The following is a 26,013-nucleotide window of genomic DNA, read 5'->3' as shown; positions in this document are numbered from 1 at the left end:
CCCTCCCAGCTCCGGGTGCACAGCAGCTCCGCTCCCTACCCCCTTATCCCCCCTCCCTCCCGGGGTCTCCCCCCCGGCGCTGCCGCATTCCCCGCAGCGCTGCGCGGCCTTTGGGACCGCTGCTCGGGGCTGTGGGGCTCCGCGGTGCCCCGCGGGTGAGATCCGCCGCGATGCGAAGCGCCGCTCTCGCTCCGGTGGGGCTGAGCGCGTCCAACTTTGCCCTCCAGGTCCCTCCTAGAGCCGCGTTCGGCCGTACGGATCCGTCGCTTTGAGCCATGCACCTGCGCGGGTGGAAGCGCGCTGCCCCGGGGACACGCTGAGCTGCGCCGGGAGTGGAGGTAACCGCGGGGCTGCGCTGCGCTCGGGGCTGCAGCCGGGATGGAGCACAGGCGGCCCTCGTGTGCCGGCGCTGTGATGGTGCTGGGCTTTGTACGGCTCTGCTCCCTGCTCGGCACCGGGGGGGTCTCGCGATGGTCGGGCTGAATGGTCGCAGTGGTCGCGGCCAACCTTCGTGGTTCTCACCCAACTGCTCTCATCCCTCCTCGGAGGCACGTTGGTGTCTGCACGCTGCGGGTGCTGCAGCCCTTCCTCCTCCTCTTCCTCTTCCCCAGGGTGGGCTGACAATTGCAGAATCAGAAACCCAGTGGTGGCCGCATATCTGCTGCCTTCGTGCATCTTGGGGTGCCCCATTCTTCCTCAGCCCAAATCCCCCCCACTGCGACAGAGCTGTCATCCCACACCTGATGGTGTTATTTTTATTTTTTTTCGAGGGGGGAAAGCCCTGAGCACTCACAGCACCTGCTGTTGGGTGCACAGTCTGTGGATGTTTGGCATTCCCCAGCGCCGCGCTTCCGAGCTGGGGGCGAGCAGAGCAGTGAAGATTACATCTTCCCCATGGCAGCTGCAGGGTGTCCTGGTGGTGTTCTGTGCACCTGGCAGTGGGGCATTGCCATGGGGGGGAGCATCCACAGATAGAGCCCCCCATGCTGTACCCAGCACAGCAAAGGGGGAGTGGGATATGTGGGACCTCGGGGCATCGCCTGTTCAAGGGACGTGGAGCTCAGAGGGATTCTATGGAGCTGTTGTGCTGCACTGAGTGCCGGGCTGTGAGCGTTGTGGTGTAGGGCAGAGCCCCGCTTCCCCGTCTGGGTGCCATCGGATGCTGTCGGCGCACGCGCCTGAGAGACAACGCATACAGACCTGTGTAACTTTATCCCGTGTTCATTATGAGCCGTAATTGAAAAACAATCTTGGGGTTTTCCTTCCCATCCCCTAAGGGATGGAGATCCCAGCTGAGAGCTGGGAAAGGCTGTGCCGTGCCACGCTGTGCCCCAAACCAACTCCTCTGAGCCCTCTATGGCCCTACAGGGTGAGTGCTTAAGTCACAGCGCTCAGAGGCGCCCAGCGTGGGCTCTGTTGGAGTGGGAAGTTGAGAGGAGGAGAGATTTGTTGTGGGCCGAGGGGCGGAAGGAAGCTGAGGCTTAGCGAGGGAAACGTGAGCTCGCCGGGCTGGGATGGGGCTCTGCCACCACTCTGCTATTGTGGGGGTAAAAATAGCAGCAGGGTGGATCACAGTGTGCAGTGACACTCGTGGAGCCGGGCAGGTGAACAGCACCCATTGGGAGAGCAGAACGGTGTCCTGCTGCACCAAAAGCACCCTTATTTCCCCAAGAAGGTGCCCTGGCAGGCATTCTGTTATTGCTATTACGGCTTTCTGTCCCTCTGACCACACATAGAGCCGGTCTGGGGCCCTGGCGGCGGCACAAAGGCCACCAGGAGGAGGTGGCTGGGTCTCCATCTCCCATCCCTATGGGCCGCATAGCAAACATGAAGGCAGTGCATTGGGCACGATGCTCGCCGTGCCCCCGGCGCGGTCCCCATCCTGTTTTTAGCCTCTTTGGCAGCGCCCCGGAGCCTTGCGCTCTGCTCACCGTGCCAGCAGCGGCACCGAGGACCGCGCGGTGTCACATTGCTGCAGCGCCTGCTCGTGACCCAGGGATCTCCCGGCGCGGACACGTGGGGACGGCTGAGGTCAGCCCCTGTGCTGGGGGTGAGCAGGTGCCCGGCTTTCCTTTGAGTGGCATCGATGTTGCTGGAAGCTGAGCAGCGGGACCTCCTCCTCGCACGCACCCTGACCCCAGCGCTCCCTGCAGGATGGCCGCGGGTCCCTGCGGTGCCGTACCCTAGGAAGGTTGCGTGCCATTCTGCCTGACTTTCCTCCCCTGGCCAGGCTGTGTGGGGCGGAAAGGAAACATCTCTTTATTAGGGTTGTTTCCTTAAATAAAGCCCTTGGAGCAAGTGCTGGCCTGGCTGCTCCGCTGTCCCGTGGCCGGCACTGCGTTATTAACACCTCATTAGCTGTTAGTTCCTCCCTGCTCCTCTGGTTCAGCAAATCCCAGCGGCTTTGTCCTGACTCCCACCTCACCGGAGACCTGTTGTTTTTTGTTGTTGTTGTTGTTTTTTTCCGTGGTCCTTTGCACTTCTGCTGACGGCCGAAATTTCATTTCTTCTTTTGGAGGTCAGAAGCTCTCTTCACGTCTCTTCTCCTCCTCCTGCTGTGTGCCGACTCGCACGGCGCTGCATGGGGCGCATCCCTGCGGCTTATCGGCAGCGCTTGGCATGGCCTGGCTGCCAGCAGCTGGCTCACACTGCAACCTGGGCTTCCACTTGGCCGCTCCCCAGGAATCTTTTTATTTATTTATTTATTCATTCATTCATTCCCCTTCTAAAATCTTGACTTGCTTCCCCCCAAGTGACAGCAGCAGCAGGACGCGGCTCTGCCCCGGTGGCATTTGAGGTGCAGGTGGGTTAGAAGCAATGACAGCCCACGTCTTTGGCTGGGTGCCCCGCGGTCCCTGAAGTCACTCTATGACCACGGGGGTTCAGGTTGGATATTAGGGACAATTTCTTCTCCCGTAGAGCAGTGATGCAGTAGCTGCACAGGGAGGTGGGGGAGTCCCCGTCCCTGGAGGTGTTTGTGAGCTGTGGAGATGTGGCACTGAGGGCTGCAGTCAGTGGGGTGGGGTGGGTTGGACTTGATGTCCTTAGTGGTCTTTTCCAACCTCAGTGATGATTCCCATATTCCTATGTTCTGTCTATGACCCCTGGCAGACCTCCCTTGCCAAGGGCTCTGCCTTATTCCATGGGAGCACATTACAGCACCTGGGCAGTGGGGCTAAGGGTGAATTGCCCGCAGTCTCCCAAAAGCCCCTGTGGATTTGCTGCTTGCTTTGCCTCCCAGCGCCCCACCCGGGGATGCTGTCTGTGCCATGGAAGTTATTTTGAGAAGTGGGGCAGTGCTGTTGGCATGGAGGGGAGCGGAGGCACCGAGATGAAAGGTAAATCTGCAGAGATAATTGGGAGCTGCTTCCTGCAGGAATCAGGTAAAGGAGTGCCTGCCAGGGGGGGATGTCTCTGCGGTGTCGGAGGGTGCCCCAAGCCCCCTGCTGTTCCCAAAGAGGGGTCCTGGACCTACTATGGGCAGGGGATGATGGGGAGCTGTGCACCCCACTGCCTCCTCCAGGCCTGCAAGTCATCGCTCCTCTAGGCTTCATTTTTATAAATTGCCCTTTGAAATTCTGTCATCCCTGTGCAGATGAAAGCAAGATGCTGCGATGCCTCTGTGTGCGTGTCTCCATTGTGGCTGGGTGGCCCGGCTTTCTGTTTGGGGTTTATCATTTTTTGAAGCGCTTTGGGCTTTGTTGTTTGTTTTTCCCCCCTCTCTAATCTCTCTGGGTGTCACATCTTGGCAACCCCTCAGTTCTGGGCAGTCTCTCTGCTGCTCCATCCCTCCTGGGATCAATGGGGAGAAGCACAGCCCTCAGGGCAAAGCTGTCTTCCTGGTGATGCTGGCCATGCCCACTTGGATTGGCAGCAGGAGACCCTCTTTGTCTCCCCAAAATCCCTATTGGGCTGCTGTGTGCTCAGGGAGCTGCAGCCGTGCACTGTAGTGCTGAAGGGCAGTAGCTGAGCCTTTAAATTCTGTGCCAGTGATGGATGGATGTGTGAGAATTGCATTTGCTGGCCTGGTAACAAACAGCTTTGCGTTTTACGCTGCTTTCCTGCTGTCTCTTGGGGAAATTCAAAGACATCCCTAACTGCAAGGCCGGGGATTTCCCTGCTGTGTGAGTGGGGCAGAGAAGCACATGGGGAACTGCGAGGCAGTGGAAAAGCCGGGCTTCACACTCCCAACTCGTGTTGACAGTTTGGGCAGAGGTTGGTGACGTTGGGTGCTTCTCCCATGGCAACGTGGGTCTGGCCTTTACCTCTGCTCAGCTCCTGCTGGCTCCAGCTCTGCTTTCTTGGTTGATTTTTCCCTTTAACCCATGGACTTGTTGATCCCCGGGGCTTTCTGTTGAGGCTGTGGGGTCTAATGATGGGCCTGGAGGTCCCCGGGCTGCTCCGGTCACAGACTCCTCGGTGGTTTTATGAGAAATCAATGGCACTTTTGAATGGGTCATAATCATAAAATAAGTACGATTTATGGCCGCTGCCAGGGCCACGTTTGGTTCCAGTGCGGCAGAGGGAGAGGAAAGGGCACAAAACCACTTTCCCACAGCGTTTCTCCCTCTGTGCTGGGGCTGCAGACCCGCACCAGCTGCGGGGGGGGCCGTCGCGGCCATGCTGACGCTGTGCCCTTGCCCACAGCCCGCCGCCAGGTGGAATGGGGCAGCCATGAACGGCGATGCCCTGTGCCAGGAGCCCTCCTCCCCGCTCCCCGACTGGCGTGAGTTCTGCGAGCTGCACGCCCAGGCGGCCGCCGTCGACTTCGCCCAGAAGTTCTGCCAGTTCCTGAAGGAGAACCCGCACTACGACACGCCGGGCGCCGAGGCTTCCTTCTCCCATCACTTCGCCGCCAACTTCTTGGATATCTTCAGCGTGGAGGTCAGCCGGGTGTTTGTCTCCGACTCGCCCACCAAGTACAACATCGTGCCCTTCGTGGGGCTGCAGAACTGCCACGTGCCCTACGGGCGGGAGGTGGCCCAGCGGAAGGAGGAGACGTCCACCGAGTCCTTGGACAGCATGGAGGCCCCGCTGGGTGCCGGCCGCTATCTCAGCCCGGTGCAGCAGGCGCAGGCCCGCAAAGTGTCCTCCTATGGCCAGTCCCGCAGCTCGGAGGATGTCTCCGTGCACGCCTCCGCCAAGCCCAAGTTCAAGAAGGGCTTCTCCTTGAGGAACATGAGCTTGTGCGTGGTGGACGGCATGAAGGAGATGTGGCACCGAAGGTCTTCTCCCGAGCCGGGCGCCGAGGCGGCTCCAGGCACCAGGAGGACCGAGAGGGAGCCGTGGGGCAAGGAGCCCGGTGACCCCCGGGAGAAGTGGACCCACAAGCTGCGTCTGTCCAAGGCACAGTCCTCCAAGGTGGAGCTGGTGGACATCCAGAGGGAGGGCACGCTGCGCTACATGGTGGCCGATGACACGAACTGTGTGGGGAGCTCACAGTGGCAGAAGTGCCGCCTCCTGCTGCGCAAGGCCGTGAAGGTGGAAGGGGAGAGATTCCTGCTCGAGTTCTACGTCCCTCCCAAGGTAAGGCCTGGCTGAGGTCCTTGGAAGTGTTGGGGTGAAGTTGAGGCAGCAGTTGTGCTTGGTGGGTTTGGGGAGGTGTGGTGCTGAGCGTTGAGACATGAATGCACACACATGGGTCCCATCCACAGAAGCACCGGTTCTCATCCCCAGTGATCTTTGGAAAGGTGCTGAAGCCCAGCCTGCTGGCTCAGCCCAAGGCATTGGTGGTTGCAGAGAAGCTCACTGCCATGCTGGGATGCACAATGTCCTGAACATGAGGAGGTTTTGCTCTCCCCAACACTCTGCAGAGTGCTCCACGTGCCACCAGGAGGTCCCACGCTTGGTCTCGGCACTCTTTATTTTCAAACTGTTAATTCATTTGGAACAATCATAGAATCACTGAGGTTGGAAAAGACATCTAAGATCACCCAGTCCAACCATCCACCTCCCACCAGCACTGCCCACGTCCCTCAGTGCCACATCTCTACGGTTCCGGAACACCTCCAGGGATGGGGACTCCCCACCTCCCTGGACAGCTGTGCCACTGCATCACCACTCTTCAGGAGAAGATTTTCCTAATGTCCAACTGTCCTTGTGCTACCCAGCCCTCCCCTGTGCTTAGAGAGCCTCATCTGTGCTGTGTGTGCTCATCTTTGGCAGCCCTGGGGCAAATAGTAAGTGATTCCCTGGGGCCTTACTAGATGTGTTAGAATAGAAATCTCATGTTATTTAAATGCCATGGGAAGGAAAGCCTGCTGTAATCACAGCCCTCTGTCTTCAGTTTTCCTTTCCTTCTCCCCTCATCCCATCATGTCCCTGCTTAACTACTGCTTCAGTGGGAAGCAATGAGCCCAGGGATCCCTGACAGTTGTTCTGAGCGCCCAAAGGCTTAGAAAAAGGGGAAAATACACTTGCAGAGATGCCCCCGTGGCCATTAATAGCACTTCCCACGGGGTGCAGGAAGACTCCTCAGGAGCAGGCTGTTCCCTGCCCGCTGCTGAATGAGGAGTTTGGGTTTTGCCATTCTCACCTTGTCTGGTGGAAACGCGGATGGAAGAACACAGCAGTGCTGGGCCCCACGTAGCACACGTGGAGGTGGTGCTGCGGATCGCAGAGGTGGAAATGAAACATCCCAGAGGGGAAAGGAACAGTTCCTGTTCTCATAGTTCAGCTTTTAGCTTTTTTCCCCTTTTAAAAAAAAAAAAAAAAAAAAGGCAAAAAGAAAAAAATAGGAACTGAACCTGTTGTTGGTAACCTGCAGCCCAGTGCTCATCACCAGCCCCGTCGGGATGCCAGTGCCGCAGCAAGGAGGCTTGGCAGAGAAGCACATGAACTTCCCCATCTTCCACCAGGCCTTTTCTTCATTTAATTAAAAGAGCTCAGAGTTATCAGGCACATGAGGGAAATCAATGCTTTTTTTAATTTTTTTCTTTTATCTCCCCACCCCCCCGTAACAAGCGTGTGGGCTGAGCTGCTATCTTGCCTTGCTGAGAGCTGCGTTCCCCCCTGGGACAGTTTGATTCGACTGAGCGAAGACTTTTTATTATTTATTGATTGATTTGATTTATTTGTTTGTTTGTTCTCATTCTTTTTTCTTTTATTTCTTTTTTTCAGGCTTCCAAGCCCAAGGTGAGCATCCCACTGTCAGCCATCATCGAGGTGCGGACCACCATGCCTTTGGAGATGCCTGACAAGGACAACACCTTTGTGCTGAAGGTGAGGGTAGGGGCAGCGGTGGGCATCCAGCCCCACATCCAACCCCACTGCAGGGATGCTTTGGCCCCAGGGATATTTCCTTGCCCCAGCATTACTGATGCTGCTACTGCCCTGCCTTCCCATGCTGTGCTCTCCTTTGGGGCTCCCATAGTGACACAGCATCCACCTGATGCCGAGGTAGATTGGGATTGAGGTGCAGTCACAGAATCATTAAGGTTGAGAAAGACCCCTCAGATCCCCAAGTCCAACCCCAGCCCACCCCCACCGTGCCCACTGACAGTGTCCCTCAGTGCCACATCTGCACAGTTTGTGAACACCTCCAGAGATGGTGACTCCCCCACCTCCCTGGTGTTTGCCTGGCTTTGCCATCGTGTTTTGCTTTACCTCATCACTACAAGAGTGCTGAAATGGGTATCCAGAGATAACTTGCAAGGGATGCGAGCAGAGAGACTGAATCCATCCTCAGCTAGAGACCCCAGAGAAAGCATTCTCCATACAATGCAATTAACTGAATGCTCCCTGCTGACAGGCAGCAGCCCTCTGTGGCAAATCCCAGGCTCAGGTGGCAGTGTTGGGAAGCACCATGGGGTGGGTGGCAGCAGGGATCTTCTCACTGTGCACTGCATGGCCCCAGCCGCAGAATCGTAGAATATCCCAAGTTGGAAGAGATCCATAAGAATCATCAAGTCCAGCTCTTGGCTCCACAAAGGGCCACCCAAACCACACATCTGAGAGTACTGTCCAAATGCTCTTTGAACTCCAGCACCTCAAGGCTGTGCCCACTGCCCTGGGGAGCCTGTTCCGTGCCCAACACCCTCTGGTGCAGAACCTCCTCCTAACCACCAGCCCAAACCTCCCCTGACGCAGCTCCATGCTGTTCCCTCAGGCCCTGTTGATGTTGGTCCCCCTTCAAAGTGAAGGCAGTGCAGCAGCCCGGAGTGAGCAGGAAGCATCGCTTCTCCTTGCATCGCTTCTCCTTTCCTCTTCCTCTTTCCTCAGCCCCAGCGCATCTTCTGGCTGTCTCCATGCCCAGAGGATGCCGCTGACTCACAGCAGCTCATCAGCTGCCCTAACCCTGCCGTGCTTTTTGCAGAAGCACTTTGCAGCCGTGGTTCCCCTGCTGGCGTCAGCGCCATGCCCTTGAGGTAGAGCTGCCTGGGTCTTTTTCTTTCAAAGCTGGTTTCTCAGCATCAGGGCATTCATTGGAGTTCTTGCGTCATCCTCCAGCACGCTGCAGCGTGGTGTCATCTCTGAATTGATCAGGGATCCATCCTCTCCTCCTTCCTTCTGTCCTCGTCACTGCTGAATGTCAGCATGAGTGGGGCTGTGAGGGCTGTGAGCACAGAGCTCAGCATCTCCTCTGCTTTGGCCATTAACTATCAGTGTTTGCTCTTGGAATATGGCTCATCATTTCTTCTGATCATGGTTTCCAGATCCCTGTAAAATCTCAGCCTCCTTTTGCTGCTCTTCCTCCACTGCCTTGACTCCAGCATTGCTCCCACCTTCTCAGTAATTATCCCCTCCCCGTTTACCCTCTAACCTGCTCCTGCCCCATTCTGCCTGCAGGGTTAAACGATTGCCATCGATCTCTTCTGTGAGGCATCAAGCACTGAGTCAACCCCAGGGACTCATTCAGCATCATCTGCTGCCCCTTTCCTGCTGTGCTCCCTCCCGCATCTCCCTTTCATGGTGTGTTTCTGACACCCTCGTGGCTCACTTTCTGCCCTGGGCCTCATTCCTGTTGCTTGTTGCTATTGCCCTTTGCAGAGGACTGGCGCCCCCCTCGGTGCTGGGGCATGGATCAGAGTGGTGGGACAGGGGCTGGGGAGCAGCCCCTGCTGCCTTCTGCACTTGGGACTGATGTAGAGCCTTCACCCATGGGTGGGAAAGCCCCTGCCTCATGCAGAGGGACCACGCTGGACCCCATGATGCTCAGTCACCCAGCAATTAGCAGACGGTGCGTTCTCGCCGCACATCAGACACCGAGCACACGCATTTTTTCCATTGCACAAGCAGTGCTTGCAAAATATCCGAGCCCTGCACATGCTCTGCTTGCTTTCATGCTGTGCATGAAGGAGCACTGTGCTCTCCCAAGCTGCAAACCGTTGGTTAAACAAAACGGGGCTCTGCTGCTCCCCTGCAGCTGGCGCATGGCAGGGGACCGGGTGCTGCTCGCCCCGGGCACTGCTCCCTGTTTATTTTCAGGACAGTGATTCAGTTGTATGCCATTAATTTAATTAGCAAGAAGGCTCTTGGCTGGCAATGCGATACCCTCCCAGAGCCAGGGCTCCTCCCAGCTCAGGGTCACGCAGGGGGTCTGGGAAGGATGGGGCAGCAGCATCTATCTCCTGGTGCCCACTGCCCCCCTGTTGCCATATGGTGTTTGCACCCTTCCCAGCCTCAGAGCAGCCCAGATCCTTTGGGTTCACAGTCTTTGAGCATCTCTGGGTCACCCCTTGCCATCCCTTTGCTGGGATGGAGACGTCTCAGTGTCCTCCAAGCAAGGAGTTATTAGTGGCAGTACGGAGATGTGGAGGTGGCTGCTGTCCCACTGTGTTATGGGGTTGGCTTTGCCTGGTGGGGGGTGCAGGACTCTAAACATGACCTGACACTGTTGTGACTCACCTCCAGGTGGAGAACGGTGCCGAGTACATCCTGGAGACCATTGACTCCCTGCAGAAACACTCGTGGGTGGCAGATATCCAGGACTGCATTGACCCTGGGTAAGGCTCATGGGCATGGCTGGGCTCCCCCTGCACACTGCACCCCCTTCTCCCCACTCGGTCAGGACATGACCTGGGCACCATTCAGGCACGATGTTTTTGTTGAAAGGAAAATTGTCTTGTTCCAGCAAGCGAAAAGTTCCCCTGTACAGCCCAGAGAGAGTGGTGGGCTGGTAGTACTGGTAGGCAGCCCTCACAGACCAATGGCTTGGAACAGACCCCAGCTGATGCAACTTCTGCTGCCCGGCTTATTGCAGAAAGTCCCTGATTCACTGGGGCAAAAATCTGGAGGCAGAGTCAGCAACTGCTGTGTGTCAGAGCTGTACCCTACAGAGCATGCACTCAGTATCAGCCGTACCTCCCACCCTTTTATTTCCAGCCCAGTATCCGTGCCGTAATGAAGGCTCTGCAGGCACACTCCCCCAGGGAGCACCAGCACTGCCCTTCTTGCCATGGCTTCCAAAGGGAGCTTTTAGGAGTGAGAGCCCTGAACAAAGCTGGGATGGGAGCTTGGGGAGCTCCCTTCTGCCTCCTGTGCCCCCCTCCCTACATCAGCTTGTCCCCAAAGCTGCCTTTTGCTGGGGAAATTCAGCTGTATGCTTCTTTAAATATATACAACCCCGTGCTGGCCTCCAGACACAGCCATAAAGCAAATAATAATGAACTCCACAGCAAATAATAAAGAGCCGCTTCATACGCTGCCACGCGCGCTCTGTGCCAAGAATGAATTTTCATTCAGCTCCTGCATGCAGCGCTCAGTCCTCCTGCCAAGGAACCGAGCTGAAACCTCTGCGTAAGCACCCAGCAACGGGATTTCTGCAGAGCTCTGTCGGTTTTGGTTTCCTTCTACTCTTATTTATTTATTTTTTCTTTTTCTTTTTTTTAAAGTGGCTGCAGCTGAATGACTCCCAGTGGCTGATTCACTTACTGGCCACTAAATAATTCAGCAGCTCCCCCGTGAGCCCTTACGCTAACGCAGCCGCTTCCTGGCTGCTGGCACACACGTGGCTGCTGTTAAGCAAAAGAGCACCCGAATGCCACGGGTGGATAAAAATAGGCTGTGAGCAAGCTGGGAGCTTGCTCAACAATGGTGCTCAAGTGCACGGGGCAGCCTGGGTGTGTGGTGCATTAGCTTCTCACCATGCCCCATCCCATGGCACTGAGTGCTGCGGGTTCTTTTGTGCTCTGGGAGGAAGGGCTGAGGCTGAGAAGCTGGGATTTGGTTGGGATGGTGGGGCTGGAGCAAAAGGAGTCTCTCCAGGGGGCGATGCCACGTGTGTAGTGTGTGATCCTCTGCTCTGTGCTCTCCCACCAGGGATAGCGGGGATGACATCGAGTTGGCATCCTGTGCTCAGGGAGCCTGCCTGCCGGGCCGGGCGTCCTCCTGTAGCTGCGAGTTCCTGGCTGATGGTGAGAAATCCCACAGGGGTCGGGATGTGTCTGCTGCTGCCACCTCTGCTGTGTGTGGGGCAGCTCCTGTCAGGCAGCGTGGACTGGGAGCTTGGGTCCTCGTGCTAGCCCCCGTCATGGAGGCATGCCTGCTCTTGCTTGAGAGCATCAATGTTTCCTTCCAGATGTGCACAGGCTGCCAGATAGATGTGCCCTGCCCGGTGCTCACAGTGCTACCACCACTGCTATGCCCACACCCCATGGCCGGGGCAGGGACTCCGTGGGGGAGCTGCTGGCCCACGTCCCACTGGAGAGCTTCTTGCAGACACTGGAGTCTGCACCCACAGCCAGCACGCACCTTGCAGGTAGGTTTGCTTGGGGGAATGCAGCACGTGGCCACATTGCCTCATCCTTGGGGCTGGGAGAGGGCAATGCCTACATGCTCCCTAAAACCCAGTGGTGCTTGCGGCCAGGAGAGGACAGCGAAGTGGACACAGAGATCAACCTCTCTGACTTCCCCTGGTTCCATGGGACGCTGTCACGGATCAAGGCGGCTCAGCTGGTGCTGTTTGGCGGTGCCCGAAGCCACGGCCTGTTCGTCATCCGGCAGAGTGAGACACGGCCAGGGGAGTACGTGCTGACCTTCAACTTCCAGGGGAAAGCCAAGGTGGGTGACTTCATGAGCCAACCTCGGGCAGCTGCGAGGCTGAGAGAGGTTGGGGCCTTCCACCTGCAGCTCACCTCCTGTTCTGTCCTCACAGCACCTCCGCCTGTCGCTGAACGAGAGCGGGCAGTGCCACGTGCAGCACCTCTGGTTCCAGAGCATCTTCGACATGCTGAGGCACTTCCACACACACCCCATCCCGCTGGAGTCAGGCGGCGCTGCGGACATCACGCTTCGGAGCTACGTGGTGGCCCAGAGCCTGCAGCCCGGTGCGTGCTGGGGCCGTGTTGGGTTTGGGGCTGGTGGGGAGGATTGGGGCTGGGATCGTAGAACCACAGAATCGTAGAACCATTCAGGTTGGAAAAGAGCTCTCAGATCCCCACGTCCAACACCAGCCCACCCCATGTCCTCAGTGCCACATCTCCATGGTTCTGGAACACCTCCAGGGATGGGGACTGCCCCACCTCCCTGGGCAGCTGTGCCACTGCATCACCACTCTTTCTGAGAAAAAACACCACCCAAAAATAAATGAGTCTCCTTAGGATCCTTGGCTCCAATAGGAGAGGGTTAGAGGTCTGCACAGCTCACTGGGGCATGGAGAAGGTAGGCAGGGAAGGTTGGGGTGCACAGGGTGAAGGATGGGGAGAACGGGTTTGGGAAGGCACCATCCCCCAGGCACCCTTAGAGGGGCTGAGCTCCCCATTCCATTAGCATCTGGACGGTGCTCTCAGACGTATGCTCTCATTTCTGAGTGGTGCCGTGGGTTCCTTCCAACTTGAGATATTCCATGATTCCCTTGCAGACACTGGCCCTCCGCCAGCCCTCGTGCCACAGCCGCCGCTCTGCCGCACCGACCCACCACCCCCACACTACTTCTGCAGCACGGCGCCCGCCGCCCCGCCAGTCCCACCACCCACTGAGGGGGTGGCTGTGCCCCCCGCCGTCCCCACGCCCTACCACCGCCTGGAGGGAGCCCTGGGCCCCCGCAGCCGCAGTGACAGCGCTGAGCGCCGGCCGGAGCCTGCTGCCACCGGCACTGAGGACTATCACGATGCTGACGGTGCCCGCAGTCGGACCCGGGCAGTGGAGAACCAATACTCCTTCTACTGAGCCCCTTAGGGGCGGGATGATGGGGGGACACGGGGCAACCGTGCCCATTGCTGCTGCACCAGCCTCACTGCCACCACCAGCACCGGGGCGAGGACATCCTCCTTGCTCCTGTGTGATGGCCCAGCTGGACCTGGCAGCACTGAGTGGGTGCGAGGTTGGAAGCATCAGTGCTGTTTTGAAGCTTGCGGCACCTTCCCTTTCCCTCCTGACCAAGTGTTCTCCCAGCACTGAGGTTTGGGCATTTTGGGATGGGGATGGAAGTGTCCCTGCAGAGCTGTCCTCGTAGGCACAGGTCTGTGTGCCTATAGGCGTTGTGCCCCATGCTCAGCACAGCTCCATCCTTGTGCGTCTCTGGGGCACAAGTTTCCCATGCTCTGCCAGGAGAAGGCTTTTTGTCCAAAGCTTGATGCATCTCATTGGAGGAAGGTCTTTCCCTGCTTTCCTGCCCTTTCTCTTCCTTTGTCCTTTTTCTCCTTGTAGAGACTCCCTGAATGCTCCCTTTCTTCCTCTCCTTTGCTTCTGAAACCTTGAATTGCTTACAAGGTATCAGCAATCTTCTCCCTCCTTTCCACAGCACTCATTGCCATCGTTGAAGGCAAACCTTGGAAAACGCAACACCAGCCCCACTCACATCAGCCCTTACTTGGGGTATCTCCAGGGGGTTCAGACAGAGGCCAGGTGCAGGGCTGGAAGCAAAATTGCCACCACAGCACACCCCAGGAGTGCAAACACTACAGACCTTCAGTAGATGCTATTGAAGATTTTTATTTTATTTTTTTTCTTATAGAAATTGAAAAACCCAGAGAGAATGAAAGGAGTGTGGCTCCTGGTGGAACTGTGTGGCTGTGCAGGTGGAACACAGGGACTGGGTTGGGCTGACAGCATTGGGATTTCCCTTGCTCAAGTGCCACCCTGCCCTCACCAGTGCCACGTGGCAGCACCGCTGCCTGCAGGGACCATGTGCTGTCTCTGCCTGTTAGCAGCATGGTGGCTTTTGAGCAGACCCCTGCAGCACATCTCCAGCATGAAAAGGAGCTCCCTCCTGCACTGCAGAGACCTGAGAGAGAGAGCACAGATGCTGGGGCCAGGCTGCTTGCTGGGATTGTGTTCTTCATGTAGGGTAAGAGTCAAGCCACAGCCAAGCTCAAACCCCAGTGAATTGCCTGAAGAGTTATTCTGGTGTCTGGTTTTGGTTTGGATCAGATTTTTTTTTTGTTAGGTGCCTTCTTTCCTGAGCTAGCAAAGTGTGTCCCAACTCTGGAGTCGCTTCTCATCCTTCCCACAGGCAGGGATGAGCTTCTACATCAAGAAGACAGGCTACAAGCCTGTCTTTGAGGCTTGTAGCTTCCTCCAGAGCTGAGAGCTGCCTTCTGGGCTGCTGAGGGCTGGGAGCTCCCACTGTTGCAACCACAAGCCCTCAATCCCTGCCCTGCCAGTAGCCACCTCCCTATGTGAAGGCTGGGGCGGTGGGAGTGGGCATTTCTCCTTGCTCACGAAGGGAGAAGCTGGATGCTCTGTGTCGCTGGATTTAACACAAACTCCCTTTACATACACAGTGATTGAGTGGGGACCTCCAGCTGTGGCACAGATGTCACTGCTCTTGTTCTCCCCACAGTCCCCAGGTGGCGGTGGATGGGAGCACTGCCTTAGAGGACTTCACATGTTGGCTGATTTGTCATCATCTGCGTCACGGGATAGGAGAGGGGTGGGGGGAGCAGCGATCTGCAAACAAACATGTTCATTTGTAAATAGGGAAGAGTCTGGAAGAGTTTACTGTTCTGTAGAATAAATTAATTTTATTTAAAAAAAAGGAAAAAAAGGGGACTTGTTAAACAAATGGAGAACTCAAGTTCCAGTTTTAAAATAAAACCACTTGCAAAAAGGACAGCACAAGAACACGAGCATGGAGCTTTGCTGTGTAGAAAGAGAGAGGATGCTGTCATGCAGCGTGCGTACAGACCTCGCTGCTGGCCTGAGGCAGCTATGGTGAGGCACAGACTGACCAGCAGAGTGGGTCTGGCACACTGAGGAGGGAGGAGGGGGCATTTTTTATCACGGTTGAGCAGAGGGAGGTGGAGGACACGTCCAGCCTTTGGGGGGCTGGGTTTCCTCTCCTCTCAGTCTGTCATTTTCATTGTCTGGTGTGTTGCCGGTGTAAGTTGAAACGCCTTCAACCCTGGAGCGGAGCAGATAAAAGTGAATTAACAGCCCTGGGGAGCATCTCCTAGCAGCAGTGTTCCCCATACATGTTTTCCAACCCCCATCCCCAAGGGAGGCAGGCAGTGCCTCATGCTCTGCTGCCGTACATCTTCCTAGCGTGCTCTTTTCTGCTGAGGATCCCCAGGGAAAACCGGTACGTGGTTCCAGACTGCACTGTCACAGCTCGGCAGCATGGCAGACACAGCTTCCAGACACAGCTCACACATGGCTTTTGGGGGTGGGGAGAGCTGCTCAGCTCTGTAATCAGGCCACGGTTGCATCACGATCCATTCACAAAAACATTCCCTCCCCAAAAATCTCTGGAGCCTGTTAACCAGCCCTAGATGCCCATCCATCAGGGCCTGGCCAGCTGGGGAGCTGACAGCCCTTCATTGCTGTGAGGGCTGTGTCTGCAGGACAGCTGCTCCTCCTGCCTCCCCGTAAACCATTCACACCTCGGCTATTAGCGAATTGCCTAATTACGGCATTAGTTCTGCTGGAAAACGTGCGTTCCTGTCCTTTTGCTGGGTTGCTCTCTGCACTGCACACAGAGATGTAGCAGCAAAACGGGAGAGTGGGCTCAGTGTGGGCTGGGCAGGTTGGTGCTGCTCCGCGGTGTGCTGCATGCTGGCTGATGCCGTAAAGGAGGAGGAAGATGTGGAGCTTGCAGCCGTGCAGCCCCCCGCATTTCTCGGGTGTTTCAGCTGTCTGCAGTGGCTCCTACCTGATAGATTTGCAGGGCTTTTGTGCACAGCTCCCTGCGCTTCCGGAAGGATCCCTTTTGTTAAGAGAACACCTCAGAATGCATTTGCTTTGGAACACAAAGGAGCTTCTCTGATACGCATCAGGAAGTACTGTTGTTTGCTTTGCACTGAACTGCTCTGATGCAAATCCCGTGTCCCCTGCAAGCCCAGTTCTGCCCAGATCCCAGCTCAAGGGTTTTTTATTTTACAGTGACGCAATGATATCCATCCTGTTTTGGTCTGACACAAGTGACAATCTCGTCTTTCTTCCCCAGATGCATCTCAAAAGTAACACGTGTACATCGAGGGTCCACACCTAGGTGTGCCATTTGGGAGGGTGTTACTTGCAGGTCTGTCTCCCCGTGCTGTTTGCGTGGGCTCTGTCCGATGACAGGCAGTTGCCTGTCGTTTCCCAGAGCTGCAAGTCGTTGTCAGCACAAGCCACGCTTTGGGCAAGAGAATCGAGGTGTCCAGCTGCTCCCTGCAGCCCTCCAGCCATAGTGGTGTCTGGCCATCACTGCTTTGCTGTTCTCCAGCAGCAACTGGCACAGTTGCTCACACCCCCGCTTTCAGAAGCTGTGTTTTGGACCCCGAGCTGGGAGAGCTGCAGAGACAGGAGCTCACAAGCTGGGAGACAGCATGAGGAAGATGTTTGCATGGCAGCAGCCAGGGCTGTGGCTGCAGGGATGCCTTCCAGGGCCAGCGCAGACAGCTGGGAACTCAGCCAGCTCTGAATTCAAGCCATTCTTTTATAAATCAGGTTGGTAAGACAAACACGAGGCATAAACTAGAGCCATTTCCATAGCAACCTCAGCAGAGGTAAAAAGTCTTTTGTAAACAAAGAGAGGACTGAACCTGTGGATCCGCTCTGATTTTCTTCACGGACGAGAGAAGAGCATGTGGGCTTAATAAATTCAGGTCAATACAAATGACCCATAAATCTCAGATGGAACCATTCCCAACCTCTGCGTTCCCCTTTCTCTCCCCTCTCCTCATGCACAGCACGGAGCTGTCTCAACCCAGCGCCCAGCTCCGTGCCCCAGCTTATCTCCATAAAGACACAAAGCCCGATGCCCCTCTTCTTCCATCACCGTTGACCTTTAGTAGCTAATTCTCTGACGCACACGCAGCCCCAGCACATGCCATGCCATTTCTGTATGGCCACAGCAGCTCGATGAAAAATTTGGCTTGTAGAGAGAGCTGTATCACAGCCAGCTCTAGCTTCCATTCCTCCAGGCAAGCATAGCTCGGGGTGTGCAAGCCCTCAGCTGGTCCATATGCTGATTGGGCAAAGCCCCTGTGTTAATTAAGCACAGATGAGGCAGCGACCCTCCTCATTACTGTGAGTCCATGCCACGGGGAATTGTGTTGCAGCTCCTCGCTGCCAGCGGGCACAGCCTGCTAATTGCCAAAGTGACACGAGCAGATGGTGCTGCAGCCCTGCCGGGAGGCACCAGGAAGCACCGTATCGCTTACACCATCACGGGGCAGGGATTTGGCTGGGGCCAGGGTGTCCGTGCAAAATGCTGAGAATTCTCTCCTCACAGAGCCTGGAGTGTGACGGATTTTGGAGTGGCCTTGCTAACAGATCCCACAGGGGTGTGGGGTCACTGGGTGCAGCGCTGGGGGCAGTGGGGTGATAGGAGATCTGCCGAGCTCTGCTGTGGGGCTGGAGAAAGCAGCAGCAGCCACTCGGAGCAGCCCTCAGCTTCCAGCAAGGCCACAGCGCACCGCCTGCTCCTTCCTCACAGCCCTCACCATGCCTGAGGGGGCATCACTTGTGCAGTGTGCATTTACTAATGACACATCCTAGGCCTCCCTAACAGCGAATACCCGAGCCCTGAGGAGGCTGAGGCACAGCTCACGCAGCCCACGCTGCCTCCTGCACCTCCTCTGAGGCGCTCCGAGCAGTTTGCGACGGGCTGGCAGAAGGGCAGGGCCCAGGCCTGCCGCCATTACAGGCCGCTCCCATCGTGGCGGCCACGCCCATCGTCTTGCGTGGCGACGCCGGAAGTGGGCGGGGCGCTGTGGGACGGGAAGATGGCGGCGCCCTCGGCCCCGCGCCCGCCCCGGCCCCGCAAGGAGCCGCAGCCGCTCGTCATTCCTCGCAACGCCGCCGAGGAACAGCGCCTCCGCCTCGAGCGCCTCATGAGGAACCCGGTGAGGGGTCGGGAAGCTGGCCGGCTTCGTGCTTGCGGCCGCGAAGGGACGGGTACTGAGCTCGCGTCCCGCCCTGGGCTGTGAGGGAAGAGGCGCCCTGCGGGCAATGGGGCAGCCCGGGACTCCGATGTCTGCCTCTTGCTGTGCATTTCCCGGGAGCTGGTGGGAAATCTCAACCCTTGGGCTCTAATGAGGCGTCTTGACCCTTGTCCTGAGAGGTGTCCTCTGGTTCCTGCTTTCTGCTTGCTCCCTGTCAGTGGAGATGTATCCACAGCTGTGCTCCTTCTGGGGTCTGTCCTGTGGTGGAAGGGGCTGCGGGCATGCACGTGCCATCCTGTGTTAGAACTGTAGGTGTTGCCCCCGGAGGATGCTGATGGTTGGTTTGTTCTTACAGGAAAAGACTGTACCAATTCCTGAGAAGCTGAATGAGTGGGCACCACGGCCTCCCCCGGAGTTTGTCAGAGATGTGATGGGTAAAGGCACTGCTCTTCAGATAACTGTAGGATCAGCCATTTTGAGCTTAGACACTATTTAACAGAAAAACTGGAGGTGATTTCCCGTTGGCAATCATTTTGTTGGAGAAAAGAGGTATAAAATGAGCTTTTTGAGTTGTTTTCTCAATGTCTGCATTGTTCGTGGGCCTTGCTTTAATCAAAGTCAAAACCTGTGGCGCTCCAGTGGACAAGCTACATGTAAAGGAGTAATTTGTGCTGTAGTGATCACAAGGCACAAGTAAATTGTCTTTTCCACAGATATGAAAGTGCTCTGGAAGCTTACAGTTGTGAATTACCTCTTTTAATTGATTTGAGTCTGAATCTTGGGTGGTGAGAGGCAGAGGTATGCAGGGATGTGACAGCACATGGTCAGCTAGGGAGCTGACAGCCATGGAGGGAATCCAGCCCAAGTGTTCTGCCTACACTTCTATTTGGAGGGATTAGGGTTAGTATTTGTAGTCTAAAGTGCATCTGCATGTAGATCTGCAGATTCTTTGGAATCTTCGTCTTATTGATCCTTCCCAAAGGCCAGCTTGTTCATATTTCAGAATAACTGATCTAAGATTAAAAGTTTTACATGTTTTTGAGTAAACTGTTCTCATTATTACAATTCCCTCATAGGTTTTTCAAATAAATAGCTTTGCCAGGTGCTTCAGTAGAGCTGTTTTGTTTTTTTTTAGGAGCACCTGACGTGCTGGGATTCTGTTGGTATCAAAGTGCCCTATTGCAATCTCGTGTTTTAATTATTAGGTGTCTTCTTTTAAGAGTGCTTTTGTGTACTTTGCATTGAGAAATGGCTTAGGAGACACAGGGTGAGAATGAGTGCCGCACTGAAAGCTCCTCTGAGACTTTAACATGTAGATTGGTGCTAGGAAGAGAAAACTGTAGGGATTTTGTTCATGAAGAAACGTACAAAAACTGTCAGTGGAGTCAGTTTTATATGGGAAACAACAATGCAGTCGGTTTTATCACCTTTCAGTTGATCTTTGTTTTTTTTTTTTGTATGAGATGGGGAGAATCAGTGAGAGGCAGCCTCAGCAGGATGTTGTAGTTCACCCCTGTCTAGGAGACAACAGGGTGTGCATTTAACTCGAGGTCTTGTGCTTCTGTGTCCAGCTAAGGCTGAGTTCTCTTCAGGGGAGTAATTGAGAGGATATGGTGATTGCTGTTGGTCCTGACTGGTAGAAACTGCACTGAAATGTAAGAGTTTGCAGCTCACTTGGGCTTTTGATTGGGAGTTGTTTGCTCCTGTATAAAATGCAGACACACTGTATTGTTAATAGACTTTCTTTGTACACTGCACTTTCAGATATCCGGCCCCCCAGCATCTAGCTGTAGTAATTTGTGAGCATCCAGTGTGTATTATCTTCTAGCAGACAAACCCCTCCTTATTGCAGGTTCCAGTGCTGGAGCTGGCAGTGGGGAGTTTCATGTGTACCGGCATCTTCGGCGCCGAGAGTACCAGAGGCAGGATTTCATGGATGCCATGGCTGAGAAGGTCAGCAGGACTCTATTTTTTTTTTCTCATAAGCATTTGGTGTCCACTGCTATTTTTTTTTTTCCTTATAAAATCATGTGCAAACAATTCAGTTCCAAACCACTTCTCATCAAAAGACACAGCAAAGGAATATGTGACACGTGGTGTCTTTTGTCAGCATTAAAACGTTTGATGCTTTGTGTCAGACATCCCCCATCTTTTCTGTTCACTAGAGATCCTAATGTGTAAACGACAGATGAATCTTTGTGTTCTCATGTGGGTTTGAGAATGCTTTAGCAGCTGTTAGAAATGTCTCTAAGTATAAAATGAAATCCCTAATACCAGTGTCTTGCACAGACAACATCGAAGCAGTTGCATGCACACAGAATACAGATCTGTTAAGAGTGTCTCCTCTTTCAGGGAGCATTGTTGTTATATTCTCTCTTGGCCAAAATGAGTCCTCTAATTCACATGTTTCTGTTTGTGTCTCAGACTATCCTCTTGTTTTTATTGATACATTCTTTAGGGCAGAAGCCCAGTGTCACTCATCTGTTCTGTTGAGGATTCTTTCCTCTGAAGTGCTCAGTGGTTGGCTCAGGCTGCAGGTTACCAATGCTGTCTGTATACAAGTCTTCCCTAGAATTATGTGTTTTGTTAACGAAGCAGCCAGACAAGATCTGGCAGAGCTCCCTTCTGTATTTTGCTAAAGGACTTCTCCCTAAAAGGACATGATTTTGAAAAGAAGTATTTTAATTTAGGTTGTGACCAAAGTATAACATGTGATCAATTACAGCAAAGACTAGATGAGGAATTCCAGAAGAAACTGGAGAGGAATAAGATGATTGCAGAAGAGCAAACAGCAAAACGCAGAAGGAAGCGGTAAGGGCAGATTGCTCCCGGGAGGTTTGACATGGAAAACCTCATGCCCTGTGCCTCATCTGCAGCTACATCCTTTGGATAAATACTCTTGTTCTGTGTCTGCATCAATCAGCCAAGAAATCTGTCTGCATAAATTAATTTCATTAATGTCATTGGTTTGTAAAGGCATCTGTAAATTTGACACGCTTTGCTGGTGTGGTTTTATTTTCAGTGCCGTTGCAAGCAAGATAACGTTGGCTGCTTGAGCAGCTTTTGCTGACACTGTCACACTGACTGCAAGAAGCCTTACTGTGTATTTGTTTGAGCAATGTCAGGAAAGTTCTGTACACACGTCTGGCTTACATAAATGTCTGTAGCAGCAGACATCAAGCAACTCGAGTGCGAAAGTGGTGCTGCTTAACGGATGCTTGTATGGATTAGGAGTAGTAGGGTGTGATGGTGCATGACGTGCTGCCAGTGTGACTAGCCCAGTTCAGTGCATGGGTATAGAAAAGGCTGTGCAGTGTTGTTAAAGTCAGTAGCAGTTTCTACCTACCTCAGTAATGTGCTGGCTGTCTATTAAGTTAAATAGAAAAAATAAGAAATATGAAATCATTCCTTTCCCATGCGTTTTAGGCAAAGTGAAACAGAAGAAATGGTCTGAGAATCATTAGCAGAGATGTAAGATGTTACATTCCAGTCTGCCATGCCTTTCAGAAATAGCAGATATCATTGCTGCTTACCTCTGCCAGTGTCTGACCCTCAGCAGCTTCTCTCTTGTCTTTTTGAGAATGAGCATTTTGCATTTTGTAGCTGAGAGCTGCTGCTGAAAGGCCTATGAAAAGTGACTCACTGGCACATTAGCACAAATGTGCACAACACAAACACTGCTGCCATCTTACTTTACATGTAATGTGGTCCAACAGATGGCCAGCAAGTCAGATCTGGCTGCTGCTTCTTCCTTGGCTGAGAAGCAGAACAAGTGTTCAAGCAGGAAATGCTGCCCAAACACGTAAACACCTCCTTCTTGCATTGAATGGTCTTATGGTGTAAGTATCAAGCAGTTGTGGCACGCAGGAGGCCCCTGATGTATCTCACCACCTTTCTTTTCTCCTGAGCTCCCAGGTGTGGTGTTGGGGTCTTTCTGTAGAACCCTCTGACTGTGTTGTGAGGGGAACACGAGTCCCAGATTGCTCTGCCTGGTGTCTGCCATTACACTGCCTGTCTGTCTTTGTTAGGTAACAGAACTGAAATCTCCTCTTATCATCCCCAGTGTTATTCCAATGATTAAGTACAGCCGAAGGTGAAGATCAAAGTATATTGCATTATTATTATTATTATTATTATTATTTAAAGCAGATTACTGATAATGACTTTTTTCAGTGTTGAATTCCAACAGCTTGGGATTTTGATAAAGTTTTCTCCACGTTTTTATAGGTTGAGTAGCTAAAATGTAGGAACAGTTTCATTCTTGTTCCTCCTGTGTTGTGTTCTGGAAGATCCTTGTTTATCGTATGATTTCAGTTATAGTTGCATCCATAGGACTAAAGCCAACACAGAAAAGTTTCTGTTGGTCTTACATGTAGATTTGCTACCACTTGTTGAGACCAAATTTGCACTTCTCTGAAGTCTTTTCCTGGGATGTCTGTAATAGGTCCTTAATCAGTGTGTAATTACAGTGTGCAGACACTTTACAATGTTGGATTTATGTGAGTCTTTTTTCATTGCTTTTTAGCCAGAAGCTAAAAGAGAAGAAACTGCAAGCTAAGAAAAATAAACTTGAACAAAAGAAGCAGGAAAAAGGTCAGTGAGATTTAGTTTTCTTTTTTCAAGTCTCAGTTCTGTTTTCTAATAACCCTTAGGAGGGCTTATCCCACCTCCCACCAAGCATTCTTCATGGATAGGACTGAGTCTTAAGTGTGATACTTCTGTTCATCTGTCCAAAGTCCTCTTTGAAAGCCATATTTTTAGATGCACCTGAGAAAAAGGGGAAAAATGCACGGCTTGGACAACAGGAAACCAAGTTATGATTATGTATGTAAGAAATTAAGCCACCTTGGTGCCATCTGTTCCACACAACTATTTCATGTCATGTAGAAATAAGCTCTGCCTCTGTTCTCCTGCAGTCTTGGAAATAAACGTTCAGTGGTGTCGGAACAGATGTTTGTTCAAATGTTTGGATGCTCATTGCTTCCTTTTAATGAGTGAACTTTACCTTAATTTTTCAAAGAGCCGAGCCCATTGATCACAGTAAGTCTGGGAAGTTAACACAGTTCCTGGTAATTGTGGTAGAACATAACTTGTCTGACAGTTCTACTTTATTTCTGCTCTTGTTTGGATCTGTTTCAGCTGAACCACTGCCAGCCTCCCATGTAGATGTGGGAGGATAGATTAATCATTAGGTTAATTGTACTTGTGACAGCAAGGGAATGTAGCAGAGTGCTTTTGGTCTGGTTTGTTTTTAAAAGCTGCTTGCACATAAACTGTGAGTGGGGGGAGAATCTGAGTGTGAGCTTAACGAAATAGAATGCCTGGCTCTGCAGGGGGGTTGGGAGAGGGAGGAGCCAGGACTCTGTGCTACAGGACTGCCACGTAAAATAAGTCATCTTTGGGGAGCCGGGTTCTGAGCCCCTCTGTCTTTAGAACAGTTCTTTGCTTGTTATACTTTGTGATTCTCTATTTTAAAACCAAATAAATAAGCTGGAAACCGCATACAGCTGTCTTTAGTCTGCTGAGAACAGGCTTGTCTTTGACTAGTTTTGTGTGCCTTGAGATCTGAGAGTTTTTTCCAAAGTAATTGAAGTGCTTGTCAGACCTGGTAGGCAAGCATTTGCGTAAAGAAATAAATAGGACTTGTGGCCATCTTTCACCTTTGTGAAGGAAAACTGTTAAGAAGAAGGGTTGGCACGAAGTTTTACAGTCCAACACAAACTGACAGGATTGAACTTCACCACACGGTGGCATCGCACCACTGATCCTACACACTGCGGTCAGAGCCTGAGCTGACTTGACCTGAGAAACAGGGAGGTAGGAGGGGTGTGACAGCTGTTATGGCTGTAGATCCAGGTTGCTCTTTATGCCATACCTAATTTCCATATGCATTATTTAATTTCTAAAAGGTGTTTTCTCTTCTGGTCTTTCACTGGTTTTCTGTGAACCCAGCTAATCTGGCACCTACCTTAAAGGGTTCCTGTGCTTGTAATAAACTTAACAGTCTGTTAAAGGTTTTGGCACCCTGTGGAGTTCCTGTGAACCTGGATAGACGCTGAAATACGTGGAGCCTGCCAGGCAGCTTCCTGGTGTGTGCATTCTTTAGCAATGTTTTGTGATACTTGAAAGCTCATGCCAACACGCAGAGGTGAGATTGGGAATGAGATAATCTGTGACTTTAGCACCTGACTACCTCTGACTGAGATAGCATTCAATAGAAGGTGGAGTTCTTTAATGTTGGGCTTGTCACAATGGTAATGCAGCTTGAGTGTTGGAGGTAAGGGACTGCTTCTCCAAGGAAGAATTTGGTATTCGGAGCTCGGCTTCACTCACTGTTGTGAGATTCTTCACACAGAGGACACGTGGGGCATGTTATCTGCTGGTACTAATCATTGTGATCTAATGCCTGTTTGTACTTTGTTGTGAAGTACATGAGGAGGACATGGATATGTTACCAGTGCTCATGGTTTCTGTTTTTAGAGTCTGATCAGTCTCAAGAGCGAGTCAGCAGTGAGGATGACGAAGAGGATTGCAAGGAGGAGGAAGAGAAGGAAGATGATGCTGAGGAACCAAGTTTTGTGATGGGAAGAGGATGAGGCTTCTGAGGGACAGCAGGAAACACCGTTCATTGCTTTACATGCAGAAGCATGAAAGTCTTTCATCTCAGCCAAGCAGAACCCATTGGTGAACGTTGTATCTGCTTAATGGTGAATGACCTTCGCATCGCAGGCCCGAGAGATGTCAATAGAGAAATGCCAAATAAGAGATTTTTTTTCTTAATTGCTTGTATAACTGCTGTGCAGTCTGCTCTGTTTGCTCTAACGAGTCAGCCATAAGTCTCTGTGACCTTAGAGTTCTTTCTGACGTGGCCCAGAGTGTTTTTCTGTCTGAAAACTAAAACACACCCATTACCATTTAAGGAAAATATTACTGTGAGGACTACATAATCTGATGTTGTCAAAGCTGGTAGCAATCAGATACCTGAATCTAAGGGCAGAGTTCAGGCTGAAATAGAAAAGTGGTCTGTAGCCAGGCTGTCATGCACTGTGAGTGTTCTGAATCTGGGGATTTGTATGGGGTCATCTCTAACCCAAAGAAATCAGTTTATGTTCTAGACAAGTTCTATAGATTTTTAAGCCAGATCCCTTTTCTATTGCTAAAACTTTCCCTATTACTTTTCTTCCGTGTTTTTTAAATTAATAAAAGGGATGTGTTGGATTGTTCTGTCTTCTTTTATTTGAAGAGGATTTTGGTGCAATGAAGAGGTGTTTGCAATGCTGCAGGGAGGAACAGAAAGGCCAAGCGGTCTGGCACGTGAAAATATGGAAAAAGGTGACAGCTGCATTTCATATACTTTTTGCTTTTGGATTTGATCATTATTAAGGTTTTCCTAAAGACTGTGTGTGTAAAACCTCCAAATCTGCAAAGCAGAAAGGGTTGGAATGGAACGGCATTGCTTGTGTTAAGCTTCATGTAGTGACACCTGGCTTTCCCTCTGTTGAGCCCTCTGCTTTGAACTGAGTTCTCTGGTAAGAAAAAAAAATAATCTGTATGTATGTTTGTTGATGCTTAAATGAAAAGCAAATGCATTGATGGTTTTATTTGTAAATTAGGTTGTTGTCTTTTCAGTGCATCTTGAACTAGCAGTGCCCGCATCACACAGCATCAGCATCCGGAATGTGGCGCTACTTCTTCTCAAGTGCTTGTTAATGCCAAATTATTTAAAGCAAAAACAGTGAAAAGGAATCACTTGTTAGTTTTTAGT

The 26,013-nt window shown here is 52.6% G+C and overlaps 2 protein-coding genes across 4 annotated transcripts in view; both read left to right on the top strand.

Moving 5' to 3' along the window:
* SH2B2 (SH2B adaptor protein 2) overlaps nt 1–14,406 on the top strand; it is a 16,113-nt gene extending 1,707 nt beyond the window's left edge. Inside the window, exons 2-10 of the mRNA XM_042830312.1 lie at nt 228–338; nt 4,648–5,526; nt 7,120–7,221; nt 9,853–9,944; nt 11,260–11,354; nt 11,519–11,698; nt 11,807–12,000; nt 12,095–12,266; nt 12,800–14,406. Of these exons, the coding sequence (XP_042686246.1) occupies nt 4,675–5,526; nt 7,120–7,221; nt 9,853–9,944; nt 11,260–11,354; nt 11,519–11,698; nt 11,807–12,000; nt 12,095–12,266; nt 12,800–13,107 (1,995 nt within the window). The 5' untranslated portion in view covers nt 228–338; nt 4,648–4,674 and the 3' untranslated portion in view covers nt 13,108–14,406. The remainder of the gene's footprint in view (nt 1–227; nt 339–4,647; nt 5,527–7,119; nt 7,222–9,852; nt 9,945–11,259; nt 11,355–11,518; nt 11,699–11,806; nt 12,001–12,094; nt 12,267–12,799) is intronic.
* A 3,682-nt stretch (nt 14,407–18,088) lies between these two features.
* Nucleotides 18,089–25,468, top strand: PRKRIP1 (PRKR interacting protein 1). 3 transcript variants are annotated; one of them, XM_042830314.1, is made up of 6 exons: nt 18,089–18,209; nt 18,604–18,682; nt 20,101–20,201; nt 20,974–21,059; nt 22,774–22,841; nt 24,729–25,468. In XM_042830314.1, exons 1-6 carry the CDS (start codon nt 18,090–18,092, stop codon nt 24,842–24,844), a joined length of 570 nt encoding a protein of 189 aa, XP_042686248.1. In that variant the 5' UTR covers nt 18,089; the 3' UTR covers nt 24,845–25,468. The 3 variants fall into 3 exon arrangements, with proteins under 3 accessions (XP_042686248.1, XP_042686250.1, XP_042686249.1); XM_042830316.1 differs by lacking the exons at nt 22,774–22,841; nt 24,729–25,468 and adding an exon at nt 22,157–22,767; XM_042830315.1 differs by lacking the exons at nt 22,774–22,841; nt 24,729–25,468 and adding an exon at nt 21,965–22,767.
* Nucleotides 25,469–26,013: the final 545 nt, after the last annotated feature.

This window comes from Centrocercus urophasianus, unplaced genomic scaffold (genome assembly GCF_019232065.1).
Source record: "Centrocercus urophasianus isolate 14NV4802_14NV808 unplaced genomic scaffold, USGS_Curo_1.0 seq_33, whole genome shotgun sequence".
NCBI classification, from domain to species: domain Eukaryota; kingdom Metazoa; phylum Chordata; class Aves; order Galliformes; family Phasianidae; genus Centrocercus; species Centrocercus urophasianus.
The sequence above is the reverse complement of the archived record's forward strand: the minus strand, read 5'-3'. Positions and strand labels throughout refer to the sequence as shown.

What these genes read in the sequence shown, in the direction of transcription:
- PRKRIP1 (XM_042830314.1), top strand. Translation starts at nt 18,090, where the DNA reads ATGGCGGCGCCCTCGGCCCCGCGCCCGCCCCGGCCCCGCAAGGAGCCG. An exon ending in TGGATGCCATGGCTGAGAAG is followed by an intron (nt 20,202 to 20,973) that starts GTCAGCAGGACT and finishes GATCAATTACAG; the next exon opens with CAAAGACTAGATGAGGAATT. An exon ending in ACAAAAGAAGCAGGAAAAAG is followed by an intron (nt 22,842 to 24,728) that starts GTCAGTGAGATT and finishes TTCTGTTTTTAG; the next exon opens with AGTCTGATCAGTCTCAAGAG.